General features: G+C 45.0%; 1 protein-coding gene across 3 annotated transcripts in view; it reads left to right on the top strand.

Moving 5' to 3' along the window:
* Positions 1–10,619, top strand: part of RNF144B (ring finger protein 144B) — a 169,803-nt gene extending 159,184 nt beyond the window's left edge. For all 3 annotated transcript variants that reach the window (XM_081294359.1, XM_081294358.1, XM_081294357.1), the window contains exons 5-8: positions 3,773–3,977; positions 5,619–5,763; positions 8,841–8,930; positions 10,086–10,619. In XM_081294359.1, the coding sequence (XP_081150485.1) occupies positions 3,773–3,977; positions 5,619–5,763; positions 8,841–8,930; positions 10,086–10,226 (581 nt within the window). In that variant the 3' untranslated portion in view covers positions 10,227–10,619. The remainder of the gene's footprint in view (positions 1–3,772; positions 3,978–5,618; positions 5,764–8,840; positions 8,931–10,085) is intronic.
* Positions 10,620–17,627: the final 7,008 nt, after the last annotated feature.

Below are 17,627 nucleotides of genomic sequence, written 5' to 3'. Positions count from 1 at the left end.
AAAACTCTGTTTCTGTGGTGCTTTAGATAAGGCAGTCAGTCTCTGTGCTCCACCTTTGCTTGCGCCATCTGCTTCGTTCAGTGATTAAGAGGGACTCATCCTACTCTCCGATTTTAAAGTTGGTGAAATGGGGAAATTTCATTGAGGATACTTGGATTAAAGATTTCCTGTACATAACTATGAAATAGTCCTTATCTCCACCCCGGAGCTGCTCACAGATACTTGTTAATAATTTCATTTTTGTTATCTTCTTGTGGGATGCACTGTCATGTATTTGAATCACTTGTTTTCCTTTTCTTTTTTTTCTTTCTTCCTTCTCTTTTTCTTTTTTGATATTGTACGTGTTTTGAACAGCTCTTTCCCTTTTCATACTGTGACATGTCTGAGGAGGGAAGTCGCTGTTTTTCTATTTCATATGTCCAGGTATTTTTAATCAGTCATTTGTTGAAGGAACAGTGAAAACGAGGCACGTCAGTTTTCGGTCGTATAATCACAAGAGGTCATGCCTGAAGAAGACATTTGGAATAATCCAAGTTAAAGTGAGAGTTGAGCCCAGTGATGGCGTGAGTCCTGTAAGTAAAACGTGGCAGAACCTGGGACTAAGTCTTGGATCCCGTCCACGCATTGGAGCAAAGGAAGCAGGGCAGAGGGATAAAGAGGTTTCGTGTTGAAGTGCTTCATGTAAAGTTTCATGTTTTGCTAAGTTGATGTCTTTCCAAATGTGAGAGCCCTAGTCAAAGTGGGTAGAAGTCCATGGTCCACGACATGTCGTAACATACTCCTAATGCCAGGACTGCTGTTGGGCAGCTGCAGTGTGCTATGGCCATCGTGGATGAGAGCACTAGGGGGAGTGGAAAAATAAGTCCTACTGTGAGGCAATTCAGGATGATGTGAGTGTATTGTTATAGCCAGGCATTTGCACAGAGTATGTCCATGCTCTTAAAACCACCAGAAGTTACTGCTTTAAATCAATAGGTAGCAGTCCATTACCATGTCAGCAACTGGAGCCCACAAATAAAATAAGAAACAGCTCTTGCTACTAACTAAAGAGAGAAAGGCCATCTCTGAGAAGTGACTGGAGAAAAGCAATTAACAAGATGCGGATCTGTGACCCCAAATTAAGGCAGCACATAATAGAAGTAGGTTCTTTAAGAACAAATTTAAACTTGATAAAGAAGAAAGGGGCTTTTTAGTGAAGAGGAAAAACACAGAATAAGAATTGTGTATGTGGAGAAGAATGTGAGACACAGGGGAAATTTGTGTTATAAAAGGTAATATGGGGCTGGGGATACAGCTGGCTCAGTTGTTAGAGTGCTTGCCTTGCAGGCACAAGTCTCTGGGGTCAATCCCCAGTACCACCAAAAAAAAAAAAAATAGGTAGATATATTCCTAGGGGATAGCTGAATTCCAGAATTATTTATGAGTTCATTGCCCATATGCCATATTGAAAATGGTTTTATAAAATCAGTTTTTCAAAAGTATATAAGTAATGTTAGTATCTTTAATATCTTTTCAGGTTAATAAATAGAGTAAAGGATTACCTCTTTTCTGTATTCCTGACCTTTATTTGAGGGTAACTGCTAATATGTTTCTTCAACATTCTTATGAAAATATTTATATATAATCAAAATGGCTCATTTATATTCTGCAATCTGCTTTGTTTTCACTAAATGTATCTTAGAGGTCTTTCTGTATTGTCATATTGATTTATCTTATTTTTTCACTCTATGTACCAATACCAAAAAATTTTTTAAAAAATGCACCTCAGGGGCTGGGGATGTGGCTCAAGCGGTAGCGCGCTCGCCTGGCATGCGTGCGGCCCAGGTTCGATCCTCAGCACCACATACCAACAAAGATGTTGTGTCCGCCGAGAACTAAAAAATAAATATTAAAAAAAAAAATTCTCTCTCTCTCTCTCTCCTCTCTCACTCTCTCTTTAAAAAAAAAAAAATGCACCTCAGGGTGTCTCCCTGCCATTCAGTGATGCACGACTCTGTGAGGAAGCCTGTCATGTCTCCCTCCTCCCGTCCTCTACCCGCCTTTGCACAGACCTTTCTATCGTTGTCAGGGGAAAAATACAGAAGATCCCTGTTTTCTGGGGCTCTGGGTCTCCCTTGCCTTGCACGGGACTGCGTGCCACAGCTGTCCTTAACATCCTTTATAGCAACTCATCAAAGTCTGTGATGGCCTCTTTATTGTCTGTGCTTCTCTTGGGCTACCTTGGGTACCTGAATGCTAGGCTGAGAGCAGCCAGGGGAACCCGTAACTATCATTGATTGGTGATCCCAGGCTGAACCGCACCCTGGCATCTGTTGAAGTGATCGCTAGAGGTGCCATCCGTCCTGACATCCTGTGTCAGTCTGTCCAGGTCTCAACTTTCCTTTATCCCTTCTTTTCCTCTGACAGGGCTGGTATGTTACTCGGTGGTAAAGCACTTGCCTAGTATATGTGGTGAGACCCTGGTTCAGTTCTTAGCACCACAAACACCAAACAAAACAAATAAACAAGACCTTTGATGAATGACGAGTAGATCTGTGATGTGGAAGTCTTTACCTCTAGGTCCCACTCCAGCCTTCCGCTCCTTGGGCTTAGTGTTAGTAAAGCAATTATAGAACAGTTTGGAAGCAAAGGCCATGACCTTGGATCCCATGTATGTCACTCCTCCCTTGGCTTCCTAAAGTTGGGGGTATTAGAGGGTCCGTCTCTCCTGGAGTCTGAGAGTCTTTGAATAGTGAGATCCCTTCTTCTGATGATATTTGTGTCGTGGGTTCATCATTCACCAGTACCATCCCCCAGAATGATCAGATGAAACTCTCTATTTAAGGATGTTATTTTGAAATGAAAACTTGTAATAATGAGAGATTGAATTATTTCATTTTCTAGGTAAGACATCAATGGAGACAATGTTTATTGGAATATTTCACATTTTCCGTCTTCCTCAATGTTGAATTTGTGAAATTATTAACTTTAAAAACTAAACTCCTACTTTTAATGCTTTCGTTTTCTTTCTGCACCACCCTCTGGATTTCTTTGTCTCATGTATATAGATTTCTAGGAATCACAAGCCTTAGGAGTTTTAAACTAGAATCTCATCAGTTTGATGTCTACCAAAGGTGTTGGTTCAGAGGAAAAAGGGCTGTGCTGTCTCTCAAGTGGCCTCATTTTCCGCATGGTCTGTTTCCTGAAAGGTCGTATCATACAAAGAGAACATGGAGTCTGTGATTGAAAGAAAGGAAAAACTTAGCAAGTTTTGTAGACACTCAATGGATGGTTGTTCATCTCCCACCCATCTTCCCTCCTGTGGAATAGGGTACCATTCCTAGCCAGTGTTACAGGATGGGCTACCATCTATGGTCTGTAAAAGTCCCTACCTCCTGGAAGTTGTGGGTCCTTTACACATTGTCCCCTACGAGCACGTTGGTAGAACAGCAGAAGGCCCAACTGTCAGGAAACCTGACTTCCTGGCTAGGCCGCAGCAGATGAGGGAAGAAATACTCTAGGGTTGCAAACACTGGTTAGAGAGAAGACCCTTGATTTGTTCGTAGAGGCAGTGGTACCCTATTCCATCAGTACCTACCTTGAGAAATGTGGGCAGCCTCGTGGAGGTAAGTTTAGACCCATTATGAAGACTGACCATGGAAGTCGTCCCCTCTGGTTCTATTACACTTCCGTGGGTGTTGGTCTGTAAAAGAGGGAAAACGAAGGGCAGAGAGCCTCCATCTTGGATCAGGGACAGGCAGAAGAAACAGGTGTTTCTTTCTTTCTGTTTTAGAAGTTCACCTGGACCCCCGCCGAACGTGGTGTCCTGTTGCAGACTGTCAGACAGTGTGCCCCGTTGCAGCAAGTGACCCAGGACAGCCGGTGCTGGTGGAATGCCCTTCCTGCCACCTGAAATTCTGCTCATGTTGCAAGGATGCGTGGCACGCTGGGGTCTCCTGCAGGGACAGCCAGCCCATCGTCCTGCCAACCGAGCACGGGTAAGGAAGGGACTGTCTGAGATTATCCAGGGGTGTTCTCGGACACCCAATATGGGTTCCCTGGGAGCAGGGGTGATCATGATGGCATTCAGAGACTTGTTATTTTCTTATACAATATCCCTGAGCAGTGTGTCAGAGTTGGTAAATCAGTAACATAGAATAATGACAAAAGCATTTCTAAAAGGGATTTTAGTTACTTGACCCAAAAGAATCTTCCAGATATGGTGAGACTAGAGCTTGTGTGAATTTAGCTTTCTCTTGGGTAGAGAGGCTCCATGCTCCAGGGTTCTCAGTAGAAGGTGTGACTTGTCCACAGCCATCTGTTTGGTTCCCACATCTGCCTGCTCGTTGGGGTAGCTTGTTCTTTCTGTGTGCAGAATGAGACAGATTATTTTCTTACCTGATGAAATCGCCAGCTCCTGAGGTGTGCCAATCAGAGCAGAGAGAGCCCAGCAGTACAGTACCAGTCCTGAATTCTTGGGAAATGTAGGAAGAGAGCTTCTCCTAGCACTTTATTCTCTGAAAAGATGGAGCTGAGATGAAGATTTTGTTATGATGAGAAGCTGTGAAATCAGCACCTTTTCGTTTGGAAGGTTCTTTGTGGCAGCAGCAGGATCCTGAGTGAGAGACCTTTATGTTGGATCCTTGCTTTGCTTGAGGCTGTGGCTGCTCTGCATTGGCAAGAACAAAATGCCAGTGTTCTGGGCCGGTTGGCATCGTCACCCCGGGCCCTCCGAGTGTGCAGACCAGTCTTCAGGAAGGGTAATGCTGCCTGGAGGTGCAGCTGTGCTCAAATCTCAGACCAGACGAGGGGAAAACAGACCTACACACACAGCAGGCACCAGCTCCTTATCCAGATTCAGGGCCCTGGCCTCACAGGCAATGTGAAGAACTGCAGGAGAGGATGACATGAGTTCTGACGGTGTCACTTGGCATCTGAGTGTCCTTACACAGACACTCTTCCTGAGTTTCTTTCTCCACTAGCAAAACAGGTATGAAAATAGAAACTGTCCCCCACACCCCTATGTAAGGCTCTTGCAGGTACCAAATCTGGTCATAGAGTGGGCAGCACTCTGTGACCAAGATGCCCCTGGGCAGGGAGGTGGTCTTGAAAAACAAGACCAAAATGTAACCTGGAGCTCTGGCCCCTCCCTCCCACCAGTTGGTCCCACTTCTTGTTTTCTGTGCCCCTTAGGCTGTGAGCCTGTACTGGCCTATTCATCTAATATCTTATGGTATTGATTATTGAACCCCTCTCCTCCATTTATCGAATGAGCAGATCACTAGATGGACAACGCACGCCCCATTTGGACCCTGAGCCAGTTTCTCTCTGCTGTAGCTCACTCCTCCAATTTATTATTCAGTGCGCTCAGGAAATGAAATATTAATTTGACAAAGCAATGAGTTAAGTCAGCTGTGGAAAGTGTAATTACATAATTGACCGAAAGCCAAAGTAAATATTCTTTCTTATTTTGAGTTACCCGAACAACTAATAATCTGTTTCTCCTATTTTTATCCCCACCATTTTTGTTTTGTTTTGTTTTGTTTTTGAAAGTGGATTTTAAGCACAGGTAACTGAGAGCTGGGAAATCAGTCGATGGCCATCAGTTGAATTCAGCTTTCCCTCTATTTTGTTTCTAGGGCCCTCTTTGGGACAGATGCAGAAGCCCCCATTAAGCAGTGCCCAGTGTGCCGAGTTTATATCGAACGCAACGAAGGCTGTGCCCAGATGATGTGCAAGAACTGCAAACACACGTTTTGCTGGTACTGCCTGCAGAACCTGGACGTAAGTTTCCATCTGAAGAGGCCAGTGTGGTCTTCCCTGCACTGTATCTGCACCACAGCATCTGTCCACAGCTGCTCCTTTAAAAGGTTGAATGTTGAGCCTATGTTGTCCTGAAAAAGGTCTTTATTTTTCTTAATGAGACTTCCTAGCCTGCCACATTGTTTTTCTTCTTCTTTCTTTTTTTGTTTTTTTGGCTGTGCTGGGGATCAAACCCAGGCCCTTGAGCTATACCGGCCACTCCCCTCCTACCTGAGATTACTGTAAACCCTTCTTTAGCTACCGTAGCTTTAAAAAAAAAAAAAAGCTTCTGTTTTAGTGGCATGTCTTTCTTGCTTTCTGACCATTTTCTCACTCTAGTTTGTGGGGGCCTATTAGTGTATTAGTTTTGTATTGCTGTTGTAACAGATAGTCACAAATCATCATAAATTCAGTGGCTCAGGACAACACAAGTGCATTATTTTGTATTTCTGTACATTAGAAGTCCAACTCAGATCTTATTGGGTTATAATCAAGGTCGCAGAGGAGAATCGTTTCCTTTCACTTTCTACCTTCTAGAGGATGCGTACATTGCAAGGTTGATGACCCCCTTTCTCCATTTTCAAAGCCAGTAACAGCACATCTCTCTGCTCCTCATTCCATAGTTGCTGTGCCCTCTGACCACAGCTGGACGATTCTCTGCCTTTAAAGACCTATGTGATTAGATTGGGCTCATTTGTATTATTCTGGATCGTCTCCTCCACCTCAAGGTCCTTGATTCAATCACACTTGCCAAGGCCTGTGAGCCATTTACGAGAACATATTCACAGATTCTATGGCTTGATGTCTTTGGGGACACTTGTTCTGTCTCCTGTAATTAGATTATTTTCCTCTGTTTGAATTTAAGGAAAACAAGAGTCCAGATCAGTGGCACCTCTTAAGGAGCTCTTGTTCAGCAGCACAGCAGCAGTATTGGTTGTGTTTTGTCCCTGTTCCTTTCTGGCTCTGGGGACTTGCCTCGTCACGGTTTCCTCTTGCCATTCATGTGGCCTGTCTTCTCAGCTCCAGCTGCAGTGCCTTCAGCCTTGTGCCAAGGTGCCTGGTCACCTCAGAGTTGACAGTCTTACTCTGATTCTAGTCTTTCAGAGTCGGGGCAGCATAGAGTGTCTGTAGATTTTCCCTCCGTGGGCAGTTTGGACCTATAATATGAGACCAAATCAGTACAAGCCCTCCATCATGGCTGGGTGGCCATTCTTTCTCAGCTCTCGGTTTTGTTGCTTGGTTTGCTTTAATTCAACAGGCAATTTCTCTCTGTGAGTGAGAGTGCAGGTAAGAGGGCCGCAGTGTGTGGGTGTTTAGCCAGTGTGGCTGGGTTCAGTCCCCAAGGCAGCTGGGCCCAGGAGACTCTCTTCAGGAGTCAGGACTCTCAGGAACTAAATGTGTGCTCCGGTTCTCTGTCCCGAGGCCGAGAGACTCTGTGGGATGTTGTGGAGAACACTGTGTTCTGTCACAATGCCGCTGGTCCTCCTCGAGATGAAACGGGACAGATGTGAAATGGCTGAGCATACAGGTTTTAAGTGTTGAAGCATCTTTTTTGTCTCTGTGTTCTGAGATCCATTTGCTCTGTTTTGGCCCAAGGCATTGGCTTGTCTGTTACCGTGTTTTCTCTAGGCTACTCTTCTGGGTCACATGACGGTGTTGATGTCTGTGTGTGTGAAAGTTGAGAGGCTGGGGCCGGGAGAAGGGGCCCTGAGTCTGTCTGCCCCAGAGATTTTGAGTGAACTGGGGCAGGCACTGAGTTTGTTCCTGCCTTGACCTTCATCCCTGCAGTTTCAGAGGCTGAAATGTTAGTTTTTTGGGGGGTGGAGGGTGTTGCTCCAGGGATTGGACTCAGGGGCATTGATCACTGAGCCACCTTCCCAGCCCTACTTTGTATTTTATTTGGAGACAGAGTCTCACTGAGCTGCTTAGTGCCTCACTGCTGCTGAGGCTGGCTTTGAACTCACGCTCCTCCTGCCTCAGCCTTTCCAGCTGCTGAGATTGCAGGCGTTTGGCACCGCGCCCAGCTGAAATGATAACAGTCTGCTTGGGAATCCTGTTCCCATGGGTGGCCTCAGAGACAACCCCCTTTGGTTATCTCTCCTCTATGCTGGGGCTTGAACTTCCTCTCTCTACTCCTTCCATGTCCACCCATGCCACCCTGCGCCGTGTCAAAACCAGCCTTTCCTCTAGCCTGCCCTCTGCTTCTCTCCAGCCTGGTCGCCCCTTGCTGCTGGCCTTACTCACCCCAGGCAGCGTGCAGGGCGCTGTGCTCACATTGGGTTCTTTCCAGGGTTCTGAGTGACTTCTTCTTGGTAGAGCCCAGTGGAGACTTCAGCCCTTTCCTAGATGGCACGTTCAGTACTAGGCCGCCTCCGCTGCAGCTACCATCCCCACTGGCTCCCTCCTCCTCTTCTGGCCGAGTCCTGGTCCCCTTCCAGGCTCTTCCTTGATCCACTGTTAAGGGTGTGATGGGCAGCATCTTGCTCTCAACAGTGCTGTCCCTGGGCACGCTCATTCACATCCGTGATTCCTTCCGCCCCATGGACTTGGATGCCCAGGTCTCCATGCCCAAGCCAGATCTCTGGACTGAGCTGCCCTTTGAACAGTACTGCCCGGATGTCTCCCCTGTCTGCAGGTTCAGCATCACGTGCAAACCATGATCATCGTCTTTCCCCCAGAGCATCTCTGCGTTGTCAGATTTCATGTCTTCTTCAGCCCCTTCTCTGTGGCTGTGTCTCCTGCTGCCCCTCTAGTTGAAACCTTTCTCTGTCTGGCCTTCTCCAGGGCATTTCCCTCTCCACCTCTGCTAATGCTCTCGATGACCTTCCTAAGGTCATTGACCAAGTCATCCCACTTTTTTTGTAGAGCCAATCAAGAGTCTCATTGACTACGATCTCTTTTCACTGGGTGATTTATAAAACTACCTTGATGAGTGAAAGATGGCAGGCTGGGAGTTCCTGGAGAAGGGTCTTCGTGTCACCCGGTGACTGGTGTGGTTTATGTCCTCCTCTCTCTCAATTTGAACTGCGTGTTCCTGAAACCCTCCCTTTGTCTTCCAGAATGACATTTTCCTCAGACACTATGACAAAGGACCATGCAGGAATAAGCTGGGCCACTCGAGAGCCTCAGTGATGTGGAACCGCACACAGGTAGTCTGACCTTGAAAGGATGTGACAGAAACCAGGCTGCTGAAGGCTTAGGGGGCCGCGTCTTTGTCCCCTACGCTATTCCTTCCTTACCCATGCTGGCCTGGGAGGGGCTGGGGGGTTCTGGGGCAGGGAGAGGCCAGAGGTGGGGGCAGCTGCCTGAGGATAAGTCATGAGCCAAACAGGCTCCGCGAGGACACGTGAAAGGGCCGAGGCACCAGAGAGCCACACAGTCCCAGAGCCCCACAGAACGCGGGTGGATGTTCTGGAACATGGGAGAGGTCTTTCCTAAGACCCTGCGGGCACATTAGCTATCAAAGGCCACGCTCTAAAGTCGTGCTCACCCTGCTAGGACTGAGGTCCTTCTGTGCAGGCCACCGTGTGTTCAGTGGAGGTTCCAAGGGAGCCATGGTTCATTTTCATAGTTTTTATATTTATCAAAGCCTTTGCTCCTTTTGGTGGAGTTGATGCTAACATCCTGCTGATCATTATTAACTCCACTATGAGACCCTTGAGGAAACTCAGATAGAGAACAAGCTGATGCCTAGTTCACAGTTCTGTTGAGCTTGCAGTAAGCTCTGGTTAGCACTCAAGGGTTGGTCCTCACCCTGGACTTAGTCCATTTTATCTTTTTAGTTTATGTCCAGCTCAGACCATTCAGCAATGGCTGAAGTTCCCATAAATGTAACTATCTCTTGTGCCTGAGATGATAGCTTAGTCTTTCGGGCTACTATGACATATGTTCATAGGCTGGGTGACTTAAACAACAAAAATTTACTTCTCACAGTTTTGGAGTCTGGGAAGTCTAAGCTCTGGGTGCCAACATGGTCAGATTCTGGTGAGGGTTCTCTTCCTGACTCACAGATGGCCACATTCTTGCCATGTCCTCATGTGACACACACAGAGAGGGAGATAAGAAGAAGCAATTTCTGTGGTCTCTCTTCTTATATGGACACTATTCCCATCATGAGAGTTCCACCTAATTGACACCCAGAAGCCCCGTCACCAAGTATCATCACCCTGGGGATTAGAGTATCAACGTACAGATCTGTAGTTGGGGGGACACAAGCTTTCAGTCCATAGGAAATGGTGCAGTTGGAATAACTACACACGTAAGAAAACTTAAGTGCTGACATCAGCTTTCTTTTAAACTTCCAGGTGGTGGGAATTCTGGTGGGATTGGGCATCATTGCCTTGGTGACGTCACCATTGTTACTTCTGGCCTCCCCGTGCATAATCTGCTGTGTCTGCAAGTCCTGTCGGGGCAAGAAGAAAAAGCACGACCCGTCTACAACCTAAGATGATCTCTGCGTGCATGTGCCACAAACATCTGGGTTACCTGAGACAGCACAGCGCTAAAGCCCCACTTAGTGATCTTGCCTCCTTCCCCTTGCCAAACTTTGGAAGTGCCTCTGCGTCCAGACTTTGAACTTGCCTTCCAGCCTCAGCATCAGAAGAGGCTGAGTCAGTCCTGGGTGCAAGTGTTCCAGTGTAACCAGAGCTGCCACCGCCGCCCCAGGCTGTGCCCGCGGAGCATGTGGGGAGCGTTGGGGTTGCTTGGGAGGAACTAACAAACCATTTTATCATCTGGACGATCCCACTGGACTGTTCATCTTCCAGCCAAATCCAAGGAGGCTGAGCGAACATTTAATATAATAAACGTGTTGTCGCGGTTGGCAACATTCATGCTAACTGAGAAGAAGAGTCTGCTCTGTTTGATTTGAGCACCATGAGAAACGGGGAAACCCGCTGTAGGAGGGGAAGGCTAAGACTGCGTGTGAGAAATTCTCCTAAGAGCTACAAAGCAGGCTGCTTATCTGAGCAGCTGATAGTTGTGCCTCTGCCCGTTACTGGGTGTGCTGTTCCCAACGTTCCCACAGTGACTTGGCAGAATCACAATGGGTTTCTCTTCCTGTGATCTCAGCTTCAAGCAGTGGAGACTGCTGTGCAGAGGGAGCTGGCCCTTCCCAGTGAAAGGGCTGCAGCCCGAAAACAACACCGTCTAATTTAAGTGTCTCTCCTTTGGCAAAGGTTACTTTTCTAAGGTGACCAGCTTGTCTCTCACAGCCAGTAGCTGTGGCCTGAGGGATTGGTTCATATGAAATAGGGGTAGAGTGGTAGAGGCTCAGAACATTCATCACAGATGACAAGGACCTTCCCTGGGCTCTGTGTTCACACACCCAACAGACCTGGGCTTGGGTCTGAAAGTACACGACAGAGGCCATATGTCCACCTAGAAGCCCTGTGGCTTGCAGCCTAACTGGAATGTCTACCCACTGGGCACACATTATATGCTCGATAGTAGAAACAAATATTTCCCTAAAAGCCATTCTCTCGTCCTAGAATTAAAATGGCTCATTATCCATCAACCTAAAGAATTTTTGCACAGTATATATGTAGATGTGGGTTGCAAGTTCATGACTTACCCAAGGGGATAGACCCAGAAAGATGACTCTTTTTTAACACAGTACTCAGTTCAAATCATACCATGTCTATAAAAACATGCATTGGTAACCAAGAGATTGACCTATCTTCCAACCATTCAGAGCAGCTCTCTGAATAATTTAGTATTTCTCTATCTGCAGCTGTTAAGACATCTGAATATTCTCTGTGTGTACAAGGCACCGATAAGACAACAACAAGATATGTAAGAAACAAAATGGGAACGCTATTATATATATCTGAAAGAGATTTATATCACCTCATTGTGACTTACTTTTCCCATTACACCATTAGTCAGACTTGCATAAATGGGCCTGGAAAGACAAGAATATTCTCTCCAGTGACAGGATTATATTATTGCCATCAGCAGCGCAGCCTGGTGGCTCACAAGAGCTGTGCTAAATGTTCACTGAGACCTCTCCCCAAAGCCAGGGACGCCACACTGGGAAAAATCAGGGCCCGTCAGATTTTCTGAGGTAACTAGATTATTACATTGCTGCTATCCTGGACCCCTGATTGAAGTTAATGCTTTTTCTATGTGATGGAATGTATCCTAAGTGGGGATGTACATATTTAAGGAATTTTAAGTCACACATACATATTGATAACTGATATACATAGAGCACATTCATGGGTCATGTCCTTTTTTATTAGTGTATACTAATTATACAGAATAATGGGTTCCGTTGTATCATGTTTGCATATGCATTAACATAGTTTGATCATTTGTCTTGTACTTTTTCATTTATAGTTTGAACTCTGGAAAAACTTTTGAATGGCAGCCACCCCAAATAATTTTTAATCATTAATCAGAAATTTCTCAATAATAAGTGACTTTGAATCTTTTAATACTTCAGGAAAAAAAACAACAACATGAACTCCATCAGTGTATCTCACATTGGTATAAATATAAATGTACATATATTTGAATGGTTATTTGCTTTGTTTTACACATAGACTACTTCCTCATTATAGGTAAAGGGCATTTGTAACTGCTCAGGGGATCATAGGAACCCAACTGAAACTGGATTTTTGTACCAAGTTATACCGAGTTTGTACCAGTCGTGGCAATGCACACCTCTGTCAGTAACTTCTCTGAGCTTGGTTCACAGAGATTCTCCAAACAGGGGCAGATTTCAAGTAACCCGAGTGCTGTGTTCTTATGAATTTGTAGTAAAGGTAGAAGAAAATGTCTATGCTATTTCCTTGGCAAAATTAAAGGGATTTGTCTTCTCACAGACATTTTATAACAGAATTAGCTACTTTTTTTTTTCCTTTGCCAGGGCTAGGCAAGGGGGGGCGGGGGGTGTTTGTTAAACTGATTTTAAATAAATGGATTTAATATTTTTTAATGTTGTAAAGTGCCTGAAAAAAAATGGTGACTGAATCCACAGGAACAGGTGGGGAGTTTGAACCCACATGTGTCTCTGGTGCGACCAGGGGCATAGAGCAAGCCAAGCCAGAGACCTCGTTTACACAGGAGAGAGCTGATGGCCTGGGTAGGGGAGGCTGATGCTATCCTGTCCAGTAATCGGCCAGGGACAGAGTATATACAGCTTGTCCCCTTCTTCTTTCAGCTCTGTCTTACTTACCCTGGTGATTCTGTTTTAGGAAAAACGCCTGCATCTACCTAAGACTGTTTGAATGTTGTGACAAAGATCTCCTTGTGTTTGGAGTGGTGCAGTCCATTTGAAATAGAATTCAAAAATCCTCCACCAAATTGCAATCTGGTGTAATAAGCCACCATCCAGAAATGCCACCAGCTGTTACGACACACCATCTAGCTGTTGTTGCCCCTTCTAGGAATTTTTTTTCATGTTATTGGGTAGGGAGTTGGAGGAAAGCTGACTGAAAGCCAGGGTTAGAATCTTAGGCATCCTATCTGTTCATGCCCCAGGTGTTTGCTTTGGACTTGAAATCCGTACTCTGAAAGCAGCCTTTGAAAAACAAATAATTCACAGTGTGAGTTTTCTTGGAGCCTGCATCACACAAATCTTATCTATCCAGGTTTGAAAATCTACAGTGTGTTTATTTCAATGTAAATCGCTGGGAACCCTAAGTTTTCTCTGAAAATTATTCAGAATCTAAATATGTATTTCCTTATCCTTCCCTACTCAGTGCTCCTGAATGACCTCTCTTTCTGTTCATGAATAGATGCCTTTATGTGCGTAGAATCCGGGTCTGTGTGCAGCTTTAAGGACAATTTCAGAAATGCCTTAGGTGACTGACATTTGATAAAGCCGCCAGAATTGATACCTCTAGGCTATTATATCTCCTGTCGATTCAAGACCCAGAAAGTTTGTTATGTGCTTTAAAAATTGTATTATATTTTTCCAATTCTTTGGGAGGAAAATAACTGTTTTAGTTTCTCTGACCCCAATAAATGTGAGCAGGAAATCAAGTGTGTTAACCTGTGTTGTGCTGGATGATTCTAGACGTTCAGTTTTATCCTCTGAGAACCAACCAAATCACTGTCAAACCTAGGTTCAGAATTTGCAACAAGTACCAGAATGTGCAACCCCATCCATGGGAATGAGTCTCGCCACTTTGCTGCTTAAAAGAAAGGGAGGCGAGGTAATGGCTTCACTTGTTGCAGACTTTCTTATTCAGGGAGGGAAGGGGTGCCACACTTCCAGTGCACAGGAATTGATCATTATTTAGAAATAGAACTAACAGTATATGCCTTTAATCATTCTGATTCAAAATAAAATGCTGCCTGGTGTCAAAGTCACTGGTCTTACAAATAAATTAGGGTTGGGCTAAGGTTAAGATGAGTTCCATCCTTCCAAAAGCCTGTCAGAAGCCTGTGTTTCCTTGTTAAGAGTTTTAGAGGAAGGACTTAACATGAGTGTGGGAGGGCCACTTCCCTGGGATCAGTATTCAAGGCAGACCTGGTCTTGGGTTGAGTGCCAGAAGCTGGGGAACAGCTAGAACTTGTGTTTCTCTCAAACTGAAAGCTCACTGTGCTGGGGTTATTGCCTTTTCATTGGATAGAAGAGTGCCCTAAAAGGGTACCTGAGCTCAAGGGTTTACCGTTGACTCATAATTCAGATTTCATTGTCATTGTTTTGGAGAAATCAATAAGATCATATAAAAAACACTTTTGGGTTATGGTTTCTTAATTTTCTTAATCATCTCCTAGAATGTCAACAGTATTTCATTTTCAAAGTGTGCTTACTGTTTGCTGAGCTTGAATTTGCATTCCCAAAGAAATATTGAATGAACTATTTTATATAGCAGTGATTTTAATCAATGCCCTAACCAGCAAACTCATTTGCAACGTAAATTATGAATCTAGTGAATCTGGAGGAGAATTATAATTAGGTTTTTCTGTAATTCAATTATTTTAATTTGTTAGATAAAAAAATCTGTTTTTTTTTCTTTAGACCCTAAAGATTATACCCAACTCTACAGCATGAGAAAGAAATGCATTTCTTCAAATAATTTGTAAATAGCAATTATAATGTTTTATTTATATATTTTTGTATAAACGATTTAAAGAATTTTTTGAGAATAATCCTGTCAGATAAAGAAGCAGACGTTAGATCCATTGCACAGAGAAAGCGATGGTTCAGGGGTTAACGTTTTGCCAAGGGTCATACTGCTGATGGGGGGCAGCCAGAAGAGCAGAGGACCCCTAGAAAGCACTTCAAGTGCCCATCACCTATCAGTAATGTCAAGCCTGTCTCCACTCACAGGTCTGTGAGTTCTGAGGGAATGTACACCCCCCTCAATTATCTGCCCCAATGGAGATATAGGTAGGAATCCTTTCTATTTCAAATCATCATTGAGAGTGTGTGTTTTGGAGTGTGTGACAGTATGCCAGGGCAGACAGGACCCCCTGGGGCTCAGCTAGGGGATGAGGATGATTCATTAGAGAAATAACAAGGCCCTGCTCGTGTGACTTCCCAATATCAGAAGCACAACAGCCGGCGAATCCGTGAACTTCAGAAGGCAACGTGCCCATCTTTCCCCAGTGGAGTGTGTTCCCACGGTGCCTTTTGATGTTTCCAATCCAGACTCAAAGCCATTGTCGACCAGGTCCAAAGCCTGTCCTAGTAACTTCTCCATCTGGACTCAAACATGTACTTGTAGCCTATTATTAAATAAATCAACGGGCTGTTTTGAAAGCTAGAGATGGGGCTCTGGATAATGAACTTGCTGGATGCATTTATGATGTGTGTGAACAAGCTGTGCTTTGAATTCCATTTTCTGCCTTTGTGACTCTCAATTTTATCAGGATCCCATTTATTCTCTTTTGTCTTTTTCGAATGCTAAAGCCAGAATCCAGGCTTTTGATGAGGAGGAAATCAGCCTCATATTAGACCTTTATCTTGTACTTCCTTAATGACCTGGCATGATTTGAGGTGGTGTATTTTCTCTGAGGGCTGAGTGGACAGGTGGTTAACATTGATACTATTGGACATGTTCGAATAAAATGGACAGATGGATTTTCTTCCCCCATGCCCCTTCCTGGTACTGAGGATTGAACCCAGGGCCTGGTGCAGGTATCTAATTTTGGTTTTCTGGAAGTAAATTATGAGACTTTTGACTCTGGATTAGCCAGTGCTTACATTTTGAACCCAGGCCAATTTGTTTAACTAAAAAGCAAATAAATTTAAAAATTCACACTCAGCCCTGCCTTGTGTACCCTGAGTTCCAGCCTGGTCCTGGGACTTCAGCACCACAGCGGCACGTGAACAGGTGTTGGGAGAGGGCTGGCAAATCTGGCGTCACCTCAGGTACAGAACAAGGTGCAGGGTTGCTTTCTGACCTCCCTGTCCTCTGCCACTCCAGGTGGTGCAGAGTTGGAAGCAGATGCCCGGACTTGCAGTGGGCTGGTTTCTGATCCAGGCCTGGCTCAGTTCTTGGCTGGGGTGTGGTCCAGTCATTTTCCATAGTGAGATTTCATCCCTCCTTCAGGTCAAGTCAGGAAGTTTGGATGAAATCCCGAGTGTCAAAGTGTGTCCAAGTGTTTGTTAGGGAGATGAGAGGAGCAGGAGCCTTTGTGTCATGTGGACTTGTGGCTGCCAGTGTGGCGAGTTTCTAGCCAGTGTCCCCAAAGGAGCTGAGAGGTGGAAACTGGGGGATTGAAATACTGCTCAAGCTTAAGAATGTTCGTGGAGGGAGGAACAACACCCTCAACTAAATGTTTTGTCTTTGTACAAAAATTCCTTCATGTATTTTTTCACAAAGAAATATTTCACAAAATAAAGCTCTCTAATTTTATGCTTGATTAAAATGAAGCAGATATGTGGAAAAAAATATAGAATTGATATCAACACAATGATCTTTGGAGGGAAAGTTTATTTGTTGTGAAAGCTTGCATTTACACAGTGCCTCGTGCTGTGCAAAGTACTTTGAAACTTGTCTCCTTTTGCTCTTCCGGTTACTCTAGAAGGTAGATATTAATATACCTGCCCCTGCCCCCTAATTCACAGATGGGAGAGGAGACTCAGGGCTTAGGTGACGTGGCACAAGGTCATAGAGCAGGTCGGTGCCAAAGCTAGAACTTGACCTTACATCTTGAAAAAGCCAGCCCAGGACCTCTTAGTATTGTTTAAAAATTTTAAAAGCAACTTAAAACAGTGCCATTGTTGACTTCAATTTCTCTAGGTCAGGAATCTGCTGGGTGTAACTGGGTTCTCTGCTGGGAGTCTCCCTGAGCAAGATCCTGGAGTTAAAGATCAAGGTGTGGCCTGGGCCATGGTCTCCTCAGGGCCTTGGGGCCTCTCTCAGCTCACATTGGGAGAATTCAGTTCTTCCTCCTGGCTTCCCTCCACGCAGCCCCCCATCTTCAGGCCCGCCAGGCTCACCAAGTGACTTCCTCTTCTGACACACCCCTGACCCTCATCATTTCACGTTTTTCGATGGCTAGGAGAGCACACTTACTTTTCTTGTTTTCTAAAGGCATTTTAAGAGTTTCCCTGCCCTGTGAAGGCACACAGTCCATTTGACAAAAGTCACAAACTCAGGGAAGAACCTGACGTCCGACAAGGAACTTTTGATTTAAAGTCACTGTTGAGCCTGGAGCAGCCAAGGCGTCAGCAGCCCTGGGAAGTCCGCCTCGTCTTTTTGTCTTTAGTGGGATGGATTTTCCCAAATGGATTTAGAAAACCTGGTTGCATCTCCCTAACAAAACTTTAGAAGACTCAGGACTGGTTAGAATCTGGTGCTGGATTCAGGAAGGACAAGTTCTTTCCCAAGCTGACCCTCCAGGGTGCAGGATGGCCTTTCCACTCAATCCCACCAATAAAG

The sequence above is a fragment of the Spermophilus citellus genome, assembly GCF_964194105.1.
Source record: "Spermophilus citellus genome assembly, chromosome: 5".
NCBI classification, from domain to species: domain Eukaryota; kingdom Metazoa; phylum Chordata; class Mammalia; order Rodentia; family Sciuridae; genus Spermophilus; species Spermophilus citellus.
This window is presented reverse-complemented; position numbering and strand designations above follow the sequence as displayed.